The sequence below is a fragment of the Populus nigra genome, chromosome 13 (assembly GCF_951802175.1).
Source record: "Populus nigra chromosome 13, ddPopNigr1.1, whole genome shotgun sequence".
NCBI classification, from domain to species: domain Eukaryota; kingdom Viridiplantae; phylum Streptophyta; class Magnoliopsida; order Malpighiales; family Salicaceae; genus Populus; species Populus nigra.
This window is the reverse complement of record NC_084864.1, coordinates 3,794,282-3,807,819: the sequence shown is the minus strand read 5'-3', so window position 1 is coordinate 3,807,819 and position 13,538 is coordinate 3,794,282. Positions and strand designations below refer to the sequence as shown.

Below are 13,538 nucleotides of genomic sequence, written 5' to 3'. Positions count from 1 at the left end.
TCAATGTTGAAATCACTTTCATATATTTCATAAATGGTCTGGTCACCTGGAAAATAAAACCAATGATGGAATTTCATGTATTTCACAAGATCAATGTTGAAATCACTTTCAGGTATTTCATAAACGGGTTGGTCACCAACAAAATAAGACCAATGTTGGAATCACTTTCATGTATTTCACAAACGAGTCGGTCACTTGGAAAATAAAACCAATGCTGAAAACACTTTCATTCTTTTCACCAAAGCAGGTCGCCTATAATAATTAGACTAACTGAAAAATATTTGCATTTTTTCAACTCTTGGGCAGGTCGCCCATGATATTTAGATCAATGAAAAAGAATCGCTAAGATGATACGACTCTTTTCTCCATTTTTTGTTTATTTTTTATCATGGAAAATCACTGAGATGATACGATATTGTCTCAATCCAGGTAGATTGGTGGATCGATACTACCTCATTTTCAAGTATATAGATCCTTTGTTAACTCCATCGTTTTCTTTTATTTACAAGCTTATCATGCAAAATCTTTTTCAAGACTTTGCGTCATCAGTATTGTAAAGAGGAGGCAACTATAATAACTTAATTTTGGATTCTATAAATTTTTCTTGAATGTTATTTTATTTCTATTTTTATTCATAAAAATCCAAAAAAAATAAGAGAAAGTTTAATCAAAAATATATTTTTCTCGTGCCAAACACCTTTTTCCATAAAACAAAAACAAGCTCATTATGTCAATACAGGTCAAACCGTGTCGATCAAGGTAAAAAAAGAGTTTCAAGCCAGTCCGAGTCAAAACTATCATTTTTTATGAAAACTAATCCCACCAGGCAATATGGGTCAAATCATGTCAACCAGGGTAAAAAATAAGTTTTAGACCATTTTGGGTCAAAATAGATATTTTTTATCAAAACAGTCATTTTTTTATTAAAACTGATTCCACCAAGTCAATACGGGTCAAATCATGTCGACTGAGATAAAAAATGAGTTTCAAGCCATTTTAGGTCAAAACTGTTATTTTCGGTGAAAACTCGGTCCACTGGATTGATACCAGTTAGAAGCTGTTTTTTGATGTTTGAAATTAATTTTTCAATAATTAAAATTGATTTTTTAATGGTTAAAAATGAGCTTTTTCTAAAACTGATTTGAGTTTTTAGTTTTACCCATATATATATAATAAAACAAAATTAATAATGCAAAAGTTTTTTTTATCAATGGAGTAGTTAGTGTAGGTGAAATTTTTCTTCAGGAATGCTCTGTCTCATGCTGTGTTTCCTGGAAATAAATATTGTGTATCCTCTCGACTTGCTATAAAATCCATTGAAAAAAAAAGAAGAAAGAAAAGAAGAGAAGAAATGAATACGAATGTTAATAACTATTCATGTTTTTTTTTAGTTTTTCTTCATGTGAGTAAGATTTTGATTTTTTTAAAAAACAATTCAAAAAATACCAAAAATATCCCAATCATTAAATCTAATAGTATTTAGTTTGAAGCCCTTGATTGGATCTGATATAATACAGCTTGCTACACTGGATTAAAACACAAATCTATCTCAGCCCTTGAAAACATTTGTTCTTTGATCCAATCTTACCGCGTCATAGAGTGTACCTAGCACACAATGCAGCTTATCACACCGAAGTCAATATCTGTTAATCAAGATTGTCAGATCAAGCCAACCGTAGCTAAAGGACCAATTCATAAGTAATCAGCGATCCACAGGGTTTAGGTGCATTGGCTTACCATGCTTGCATCTGCACCATAGCGAATCTTTGAGATTCTCTCTCTCCTCTCGCCAGCGATTCCCTCTCTCTCCTCTAATCTCCCAACTCTGGCCACATCAAGCTGTTGGATCACCATAGAAAGATTCATCTCCTCCTTACGAGCAAACCTCAGGTGGTTTGCATCGACTTGGGAGGTTAGAAAGATACATCTTCGGCCACCCGAAGCTTCAAATCATTGATTCTCTCTAATCATCCTCTCCCCTAGATCTACCAAAAGCTATCTTTTTTGGCTTGGAATCTTGCCGAAGAATTTCACTCCTCCAACAATAGGCGCACGTGAGCTACACGCACCACTAGGGATATTTTCATAATTTCCTGAGAAGTTCAAGGGTGTTTCAGTCTTTTTCCTATACAGTGGCACTCGTGTAATTTTGGGGTTACTAGGGGTATTTATTTGGTTTTTTATACAAGTATTTGTAAAATTTTATTTGTATTTTGTAAAATACCTAAAATAAATATAAAGAAGAATAACGATGCGAGTCTAACACCTATTTTATCTTGCCCAAAGACCAATTCTCAAATATAGGTTATGCTTTTTGAGCATTTTCAACATGATCTTGTTTTTTAGGAATGAATATTATTCATCTACGTGTCTCCTTTTTTAGGAATGAATATGATGTCAATCACCGGCCGGCCATGACATCCTCACCAATACCTTGATTGAATAAACTTATATGATAAATAATTCACTGCCACGTAATTGCAAACTAATTAATCATTTTTATAACTAAAGTGTATTGATAAAATAAATAAAAAATAAAAACTGATGCGTCTTGATTTTGGACCATATAAGAAGTAATCACAATACCTTATATAACTGGTGACCAATAAATTCAGTCTTCTAACTCATAGAAGGTGTGAAATACAAAAACTCAGAGAGTAAGAAGCATGGGAACTCTTCCAAAGAGCACCAAGGCTCACGCCGTGTGCGTCCCATATCCAGCTCAAGGTCACATAACTCCTATGCTCAAAGTAGCAAAACTACTCCATCACAAAGGCTTTCACATCACCTTTGTCAACTCTGAATACAATCACAGACGTTTGCTCAAGTCCAGAGGCCGTAATTCCCTTGAAGTCTTGCCTGATTTCCAGTTTGAAACCATTCCAGATGGTCTAGGTGATCAGATCGATGCTGATGTTACCCAAGACACTTCATTTCTCTGTGACTCTATCTCAAAGGCTTGCTTAGTCCCATTTCGCAAACTTCTTGCCAAACTCAATTCATCAAATGTTGTCCCGCCTGTAACTTGCATAGTAGCAGATGGTGGCATGTCCTTCGCTCTCGATGTTAAGGAGGAACTTCAAATCCCTGTCGTTTCTTTCTGGACTTCAAGTGCATGTGGCACATTGGCCTATGCACATTACAAACATCTTGTTGAAAGAGGTTACACACCACTCAAAGGTACGTACTCGATAAATTTATTACTAATTTCATACTATCATGAATCTTTTCGAAGTAAATTGTTCAGGTAACGTGTTTTTATCTTTGATATCAATGATGCAGAAGAAAGCGATTTGACAAATGGATATTTGGAGACAAAAATAGACTGGATTCCTGGAATGAAAGATATTCGTCTGAAGGACCTTCCGACCTTCATTCGCACAACAGATCGAAACGACGTTATCCTAAACTATGTGATAAGAATAATTGATAGAGCTTCAAAAGCTTCAGCTGCTCTTGTGAATACTTTTGATGACTTAGATCATGATGTTCTGGTTGCTCTCTCATCTATGTTTCCTCCGATTTATTCTGTTGGTCCTCTTAACTTGCTTCTTGATCAAACACAGAAAGATTATCTAGCATCAATTGGATCCAATCTGTGGAAAGAAGAGACTGAATGCCTGCAATGGCTCGACTCCAAGGATCCCAATTCTGTTGTCTACGTGAATTTTGGAAGCATCACTGTCATGAATCCACAGCAACTAGTGGAGTTTTCCTGGGGACTAGCTAGCAGCAAGAAGAATTTTTTATGGATAATCAGGCCTGATCTTGTCAGGGGCGAATCAGCGGTTTTGCCTCCAGAGTTTCTTGAAGAGACTAGAGAAAGAGGCCTGATGGCGAGCTGGTGTGCTCAGGAAAAAGTCCTGAAGCATTCATCGATAGGAGGGTTTTTAAGTCACATGGGGTGGAATTCCACCATTGAAAGCTTGTCCAACGGCGTGCCAATGCTATGCTGGCCTTTTTTCTCCGAACAACAAACTAACTGTAAGTTTGCTTGCGTTGATTGGGGTGTTGGCATGGAAATTGAAAGTGATGCAAATAGAGATGAAGTAGAGAAGCTTGTGATAGAGTTAATTGATGGTGAGAAAGGTAAGGAAATGAAAAGGAAGGCAATGGAATGGAAGTCAAAGGCTGAAGCGACAACTGGTATTAATGGTTCATCATCCATGAATTTTGACAAACTTGTCAACGACGTGCTCTGCTTCCAAAAACCTTGAATTAGCTTCTTTGATGAAATTCTTGTTACATCTGATTGTCTACCTTTAGCTTTTTTATTGATCATCATTCTGTTACATAATCCACTTTTCCAGTCAGCCAACTGAATAGTTTGCTAATCTCCACGACAACGAGCCATTAACTTAAATTAAACACATGTTCATGCTCCTCGTCCATTCGCATTGGCATGGTGGTTCGATAATGTGAGAAACAAATATACAGAACTTATTCGTATCCATGGAAAAAATTAACACTTTCCGAATTCATTGTTCACGAGGATTAAGGAAAACTTCTAACCTTTCTGGTAATGGTATGAAATGTTGAAATAAACTTGTTGGGCTTAGTAATCATCGGAAATTGCGAAAACCTATAAACAAGTAGTATGTTGGGATTATATTGTCATAATAATATAAATTGTATCTTTTAAATTATCAGATTGAGATAATTTTTTAATATGGTATTAAAGCATTAATAACCAAACGATTACGAATTTAAATTTTATCATTTTTATTTATTTGATAAAAATTAAGCATAAAATAATATGAATCTATGCAAGTTTCAAGTTCAAAAACTTTCACTCGAGAGAATGTATTTTTTAACATAGTTAACCCTATAATGATAGAGAAAGTTAATGAGGTTGGAAGAATAATAACATTTTAAAGGTTGTGTTTACAAGAAAAGTGACCAAGAAGATAATAAAAGATTGCTAAAAAATATGAAGTTAAAACCTCATTTATCTCGTGATTTATGAATATTTAAAAGGTCATGAAACACTCCAGCTTGCATATAAATAAAGGTAAAGTGAAAATACCTTAATACTTGGTTTGAAATCACAATCATTTAAGATAAAAGCCCATTGTATTATTGAATCAAAAGGACATTGACATACGGGTCCTCCATCAGACAAGGACATGCCTGACTTTGTCATATGAACCAATTATAATAAGAGGATGTGAGAGCATTTAATGCTAAATCCTAACCCTATAAATGTTACCGTTTGTTTTTATATTTTCTAAAATGTTACTGAAAAAAATTAAAATTTTTTTATTTCTTTTATTTTAAATTAATATTTTTTTGTGTTTGTTGATCATTTTGATACATTAATGTTAAAAATAATTTTTAAAAAATAAAAAATTATATTATTTTAATACTTTTTTAAATAAAAAAATACTTTACAAAATAATCATAACGACACTCTCAAAATACTCTAGAGTTTCTGTTAAAGTTTGTTCTCCCAAGGTGCATTTCATTGTTAGACTTTGTGAAGAAGCCGAACCTAAAGAATTCTTTAATGAGTTTGTAAGAATAATAAAAGAATGCTAAAAAATAAAACCTACCTTATCTGGTGATTTATGAATATTTAAATTAAACCCAATTTGAAAATTAACTTAATTAAAAAATTAAATTTTAGGTTTTATCGGTCAGCTGGGATTAATCCAAGTCAACCATACTCTAAAGCAATAATGAAAGGGTTCAGGTTAGGTGAAAAATAAGAAATGAAAAAGACAGGCAATAATGAAGGGATCCAATGTGGCAGGGCGTGGGAGGGATGAACATGACGTTGTTGGTTGTTTTGTGCAGAGAGAAAGGGCTTTTAATCTCATCAGTGCCAACCAAACATGTCCACAGAGCAAGCTAGACTCTCGCGCTCCACTCTCCACTCTCCACTCTCCACGTCAAGTCAAGAATAATACCCAGTAACATTCTGCCACGTTCAAACATCCAATTGACACATCGCACCCCGTCCGATCACCCACCATTGCAATTCTGAGCCAATCCGAGCAGTCAATCACACTCCTTTCTCAATTCATCAAGTGGGTCCGACCTGACCGTTTCTTTCCCCCACGTCAACTTACGACTCAATCACCAATAAATCCAAGCCACGTGTATATACAGATATTTCTAACCTTCCGATCATCCATGCTGGCATCATAGCCCAAAATCCCGTCCTCCATGATAGACAACCACACTGGAATAAATCAACTCACAGATCGTCACCACACTGACATACAACATTGCTCATCACCAATTATAATAAGAGGATGTGAGCATTTAATGCTAAATAGTAAATACTAACCATACAAAAGTTGGATGCAAATATTATTGGTCTGATAGTTTTTTGTTATATTTTAAAAATGTTTTTAAAAGAATTTAAATATTTTTTCAAATTAATATTTTTTTAGTATTTTGTAATAGTAAATGTTTTTATTATTTTTTAGAATAATAAACAATCACAAGACAATTTTCTACGTGTGAGAAGATTCTGAATATTAATGTAAGAAAATGTCAAAAAGTAAGTAAATGTTGAATATCAATGGAAGTCTGGCAAGCCATCATCAAGAGAGCTGCTGCCTCTAGACTTGAGTAAGCGTCTGTGGTTATACTCTGTATTAACGAAGGTTATGTGAAAACCTTTGAAGTGGAGTAGTTTTGCTAGTTTTAGCATTGGGTTTATGTGACCCTGGGCTGGAAAAGGGATACACACGGCATGGGGTTTATCTGCCAAGTCTATGGACACCATCTCTCCGATCATACACAAGAAGATTGGATGTTGAGGAAGGAGAGAAAGACGTGCCCCTTCTTATAGATAAAAAAAAAAAAAAAAGGGTGAGTGCCCCCTTTTCTGGGAATATTATTAGCACCTGAAAAAAAGGCAACGCAAGTAATAGAATCCTATGTAAAGAAATTTCCAAAACTAAAACAGGCTTTAATTAGTTTAAAAAATTGAAAATTAAACCAAGTCAAAATAAAATTTATATGTCTCAACTTTCTTTTTGACATGCTTGGAAGGCATAACTTCCTCCATTGAACTCCCCCTAATGAACCTATTGAAATCAAACTCAATCTTTTCTACGAACTGAGTGTGGCTAGCAAACATTTTCTCTCTCCTTTCTCAATCATACTAGACTCAAGGTGTTTGGGTCTGGCCTCATGTCAGATCCAAGTAAACAACAAATAAAAAGAGGATAATTATGTATTTTAATTGTCAGGAGAATAAAAAAACGCAAACAATTGATCACCAACAGTAATCTAACAACGATATGTCTACATGTGCTGCACCATGTGGAAAAAGACACAGTTGCGCATCTAGTTAGAAGGTGGATGCCAGATTTGGCCACCGAGAAGTGTCTCACGCGCCTCTTTAATGGCGCGGGCGCCGCCCACTCGTTAGGGTGTATGGAACACATGCCAGCAGCTTTTCAATTAAAAAATAAAAAATACAATGTGAAAATACTAAAACGCCCCCATAGTCCCTTTAATTACACAATATACCCATGCAATTTCATTGTCGCAATCCATAGTATTCTATGTTTAGAGCTACAGTGAAATTCTCACGCCATTTAACTTTCTTTATAATAAGTGTCTTCTTATACCAAGAGATATACTTCTTTTTGGAAGTACTTATCTCAACTGGACACACTTTATGATAACTTTTCCTTTCTTTTTTATTTATTTACAGTGATATTGTGTGTGTGTGTGTGTTAACGATGCTATTCTTGGGTATACAAAGTTTAAGGCTAAAGTCAAAGTTGAAATTTGTTCTTATAATATCTATGATTGTGCCCTGGAATCACTTTGATTTTTTTCCTACAATATTTCTAACTGATTCTCAATTTACAACTCAAACCAACACTCCCCTTAAGTGGAAGCATCTAAATCTCCAATGCGCAACTTGTGTAGTGAGCTGTAGAAATCGTTGCTTGATATGGCTTTTATAAAAATATCCATGAGTTCATCTTTGGACTTCATGAATGAAACCGAATGATTTTAGCTTGGATATTTTTTTTAATCAAGTGTATGTCAATCTCCACGTGTTTAGTGTGATCATACTAGCTAAGATTATAAGCAATAGTAATAGTTTTCATGTTATCATAAAACAGGTTCATCTTAGAGGTGGGTGCAAAGCCAATTTATGTTAGAAGTCTACTTAGTCATAGAAGTTCACAAAGTCTTTTAGTCATTCCTCGAAACTCTACTTTAGCACTTGATAGTGCCACCATCTTTTTTTCTTTTTACTTTTCCGAGTAACAAGATTCCCCCCAACAAACATGAAGTAACTTGAGGTGGATCTTCTATCTGTGATATTCTATGCCCAATCTACATCTGTATAACCATTAACTCTGTTGTTACTTATTTTAGGGCCCCACATGTTGGAGATGGTGCGTATCCCTCGTGAATCGAGTGCAGGAGTTTAGCTCATATTTGCTGCAAGATTGACAAAAGCAGAGAAGGAAGAAATGTTTGTCGAACCCTGTTTGAGTTGTTTTCTACCCTCTCTATCCTTCCCCTTCACTGTAAAAATCGTTAGGTTTCTTAGACTGACTAGGAGTCTTCATAATGCTAAATTTTTTCCTTCTTTATCTTGTTGTTAATTGGATAAATCCCTCAAAATTTGCACTAAAAAACTGATTCTGCTATTGTCGTAAATTTTTTGTTCCAACTTAAGCTTTGATTCTGACTTGATTTCGTACGATATCTGATCATCCTAGCTATATTTTGTCACTCATGACATGTTGAAGAATTGACCTACACCTTTATTGGGTCCTAGGGCTCACTATTCTTATGGCAGACTCTCAGTCAGATTTGGATGCTCGGCATTGTCAAATCAAGAAACCTTTTTTGACCTACCAGATTGCTGTCAGATTCTGTTCTTTAAAACGATTTTATCTCACTTTGAATCCTTCATGAAATTTGTAGTCTTGTATGTGTAGATGAATTTGGGCTTTTGAATCGCTTGATTTCGATATCAGAAGCTTAATGTATTCTCATTTGAATATCTAGCATGAAAGTAGAGAATCTTGTCGTATAAAGGATCCTGACCTGAGTTTGCATGTCTGATTCGAGGGACCTGATTTAATGTTTTAAGGATTTATCGGATTAATTAAAGATAAATTTAAAACTTTGGAAAGTAAATCGATTTCGTTTGAGGAATAAAAAAAGGGACTGGATTAAAAAATGTCAATAATGTCTGTTACTTGGCAGTGTAAAACAACCCTATAGGATTTAATTAGCAGGGTACTGTTCATGGTAATTTTGAGCATGGCTATAACGTCTAATTTCTTTTTTTTTTCTCTACACAACCCTCCTCATTTGATTTCTTTCCTTCTCTCTGCAACTTCCTGCTAGTTGCCATTTTGAAGCTGGAAATCACGTTTGTGCAGTTTAAATTCAAAGGAGACAGTAGCTTTTGATAGCTATAAAATGCCATGATGAGAAGAACCTCACCATCATCTAATGGCTGGGATTTTATCCCTAACATAGATGGTTGGGATGATGAGTTAATGTTGGAAAGAAATCTCTAGAATCAGCACATAATCAATGAGAATATTATAGTTTCCTCATTTGCATTATTTGGCTGCAAATCATCTGGGATTTACATCCTAGATTAATGCATTGAATCTTTCCTAATAAAGAGTTATGATTAGGCTATATAAACCCTCTACTGACCTAACGGAGAGAAGGAGAAAAAAACAGTAAAGAGTTAAAACCCAGAGATAAAAAGAAGAGAGACGGAGGAGAAAAGAAAAAACAGAGAGAACAAGGAGGAGGTCGAGGTAGGAGAAATAGAGAAAACAACGAGAATGAGAAGGGATTATTTTGAGTCTATCCTACTTTGTCGAATAGGGTTTTACAAAAACTCTAAGAGGTTTTTTTGAAAAAGTTTTTAACGGCAAAAAAAGGAAGGCTTTCTTTGGTTATTAGAGGTAAAAAGGCCGAAGCTTTTCCATCGAGTTGTATCTCATCTTCTGCATTCGAAACGTGAAGGATCTGTAGGTATGAGTTCTAACTTTCTTTTTCTTTGACATATGTAAAGCTGTTTGTTTGGTTTTGTTTCTTTTCAAGAATCTGTTTCTGCTTCGGTTTTGGGACGTTCATTTTCCATCTTAGCAACAAAGTTGTATGCTTGCCCACTGTTCCTCCCAGTCTTTATTATTATTTATGTTAGAGCTGCGTTTGTTTTGCTCTCTTGTGAAGAGGAACTATGAACTTTAAAGGTCTCTATTATTCCTCCATTCCTTTGTTTGAGTGCTCTCCGTTTTAGAACGTTGCATAGGAATAGTTGTGGCTTACAAGTGTAGTTTTATACAAAGGAGAAAAAAATAAAAAAAACGTAAGGGCGAGCACTTTTCAGTTAAGGGACTTTTGTTGTTTTTCAGCAGGTTCGGGGTTCACGTTGTCCTCTGCTCTGTTTTGTAAAAATAAGATAGCAGGCATTTTTTTTGTCTTAGTATTTACTATACGTTCTTTCCTTTTGAGTGAAACAAACATGGCAGTGCTTAAGATTAAGAAAAGGGAGAGGCATGAGTCACGGGTTTTTCTATAGGATTGGGTTCAAAGGGTTGATTTTCATGTGTATACGGACTTACTCTTTTCTGTTGCAAATTATGGGTCATTCTATGTTTAGTTTCTGAGTTTGAGTTGATGGACCGAAGTCTGTTGGATGAGATTTGGCTTTGGAAAGTTTTATTCCCCTGTCGGGTTCCTCCTACTTTATTTTACACGCACTGTTTAAGTCTTGCAATGTTAGAAATATATGTGATGGCTTGTCGTCTTTAATTGTGTTTATTGTGATGTTTGTGTTTTGATATGATAAAAATGTTTTCTTGTGTGTTGCATACGGACAATATCTTAACATGTTTTGAATGTTTTTTTATATATAAAAAAAAACAAATATTTAAAGTTTCGAAAATGTGTTTTCGCATGGATTTCTTAAACACAACAAAAAAAATTATTTTCTTACATTTCTGGATTTTACATCATATTTGTAAAACTCCAAAGGGTATTGGCCAATATTTCAAAAAATAAAAAATTAATCTTATTTTGGGGGGAATTCATCTATTATTCACCGTTAATGTTTGAATAAAGAAATCCCAAAAGGATGAATATCCAAAATATTATTGGGAATAACTTGTTATTATTCACTGTTAATATTTGGATAAAGAAACCCTAAGTGGTAAATATCCAAAATAATTTTCAAGAATAATAAGTCATCACACATCCTTGAAAAAAGCCTTGATTATAATTGAGGACATTTCAATTTTTGACTCCACGGTTTACGAGCCATGAGAGTATGAAACACTAAGGCAAAAATAGGTTTTTAAAACGTCCTGAATTTCCTTAGATTTATAAATTTTTGTCCCTCCTCCTTACGATTTATGAGTCGCAAACTCTTGAAATACTAAGGGAAAAATGAGCTTTTAGAGCACATGGAATCTCCTTAAATTTTTATCTTAATAAATTTAGTCTGAATCAAACACAGATTTCAAGAGATCTGCATTGGTTCTCCTGGTACTTTGTAGACATATCTAAGTGTATGATCCACATTGACCAAGGGTTCTTTCTTTTTAGACTTTAAGTCCAAATTTGTTCATCATAGCAAACTTATCCTAGGAAAACTAATGGAATTAAGAGAACACCAACACCATAACAATTATAAGGCAAACCAAGCAGTTTACCTTAGGTAGGGCGTACTAGGTTGCTAATACCTTCCCTTTACGCAACCAGTCCCTTGCCTTAGAATCTCTGAAAAACCAGTTAGGGTTCTTAGTGACCATAATACTAGGTGGTGACTCCCTTTTTACACAAAGCAAAGACCCCGACATCAATCTGCCGATCCGGGAAGGGTCGTCGCGACAAACTCTAAGATTATTATAATTTGCAAACATAAGTCCTTTTTCCAAGGAGGATTATAAGTATCGAAAAATTTAAACCACTGCCTTTATGTGGTTCTTACTAGGTTGGTGCATAAATTCACTTACTACACTCACTATATAAGCAATATCAACGCAAGAATGTGAAAGGTAAATAAGTTTCCCAACTAACATCTAGTATCTTTTTTTATTTGTTGGTATTTGGCTTGGATACTACTCCCCAAGCTTGTGATTTTGAATGATTAGAGTGTTTGTTGGCTTGTAATCTAGCATTCCCACATCACATAGTAAGTCTAATATATATATATATATATATATATATATATATATATATATATATATATATATATATCTTGCTTTGATCTAGCAACCTCTATTCCTAGGAAATATTTAAGTCCTCCAAGATTTTTCATCTCAAATTTAGTTGCTAATTGTTTATAGAGCTTAGCAATCTCCTTTGTATCATTCATTGTAATGATATTGTCATCACATATACAATAAAGTTGTAACTTTTCCCTTTCCATGCTTAAACAATAATGCATGATTTGAATTACTTTGGCAAAGCCATGTTTTTTTATTGTTTGACTTAATCGCCCAAACCATGCTCGGGGTGATTGTTTCAAACTATATAGTACATGTGGCAACTTGCACAGAACTTTTATTTTTAAAGATGTTGTATAGCATGAAGAAGTATCTATGCAGACTTCCTTTTCATGGTCATTTTGGAGAAAAGTGTTCCTTACTTCTAATTGATGTAATGGTTAATGAAGGTTAGTTGCAAGAGATAGTAGAACCCTAACTGTATTTAATTTAGCCACCAGTGAAAAATTTTCTTGGTAATCTACATTATAGGTCTGGGTGTATCTTTTTGCAACTAGCCTCGCCTTGTATTGTTCTATAGATCCATATGCCTTATGTTTAACTGAGAAGATCTATATGCACCCAATTGTCTTCTTTGTTTGTTTGGGGTAGTGGACCAAAGTCCATGTTTTTTTTTAAGTAGCACCTCCATTTTTCTTTTATTGCTTTCATCCATTTAGGGTCCATTAATGCTTCCTAAACTCTTGTAGGAATATGACATGCAAAAAGCTCATATGAAAAATTCTTAAGAGGCTAAAGTAATTTTTTGGTGGAAACATAGTTAGCAATTAGGTATCTCGACTTAGTTTTCTTTAATTTCTTGGGAATATTTGTTTGGTCCAGAGTTGTTAATTCTGTTTCGTTTCGGTCGAAATGCCCGGAATGTCTCGTACCAGTTAAAAAAATGAAACAAAACGGAACAAGTTTTACCTCGCTTAAAATCTCGGTCTGATCTGGAAATTCCGGTCAAATTTTGGCCGCAACGTTCCGGCCGAATTCCATGTGTTTCGTTTCGGGTTAAAGCCACCGAGTCAAAGTCAAAGACTCAAAATTAAACCCGGTTCATTTTCATTAACTGCACAATACACCTACGCTCTTTTTTCTCTGAAGTCTAAAGTAAACTAAACCAAATCCCTAATTTCTCTTCCTCCTTGCAGACTCAAGTTCCCAACCAAAACAATTACAATCGGCATCTTGTCTTTCAGTTTCACGAACTCCCCCTCCAATCTTTCCTCTTCTCTGTTGTTGTCTTGCTCTTGCATACTGCAGTAACTGCACTGCTGCTCCTGCAAGGCTGCAACCTGACTTCCC

General features: G+C 34.8%; 1 protein-coding gene across 1 annotated transcript; it reads left to right on the top strand.

Annotated features, from left to right (window-relative positions):
• Positions 1–2,610: 2,610 nt before the first annotated feature.
• LOC133671048 (7-deoxyloganetin glucosyltransferase-like) lies at positions 2,611–4,297 on the top strand. The gene is made up of 2 exons (XM_062091669.1): positions 2,611–3,180; positions 3,283–4,297. The coding sequence occupies exons 1-2, from the start codon at positions 2,667–2,669 to the stop codon at positions 4,215–4,217; spliced, it is 1,449 nt and encodes a 482-aa protein (XP_061947653.1). The 5' UTR covers positions 2,611–2,666; the 3' UTR covers positions 4,218–4,297.
• The last annotated feature ends 9,241 nt before the right edge of the window (positions 4,298–13,538 follow it).

Coding starts and splice junctions, on each gene's coding strand:
- LOC133671048 (XM_062091669.1), top strand. CDS start 2,667: ATGGGAACTCTTCCAAAGAGCACCAAGGCTCACGCCGTGTGCGTCCCA. Junction 3,181..3,282: donor AGGTTACACACCACTCAAAG/GTACGTACTCGA, acceptor TCAATGATGCAG/AAGAAAGCGATTTGACAAAT.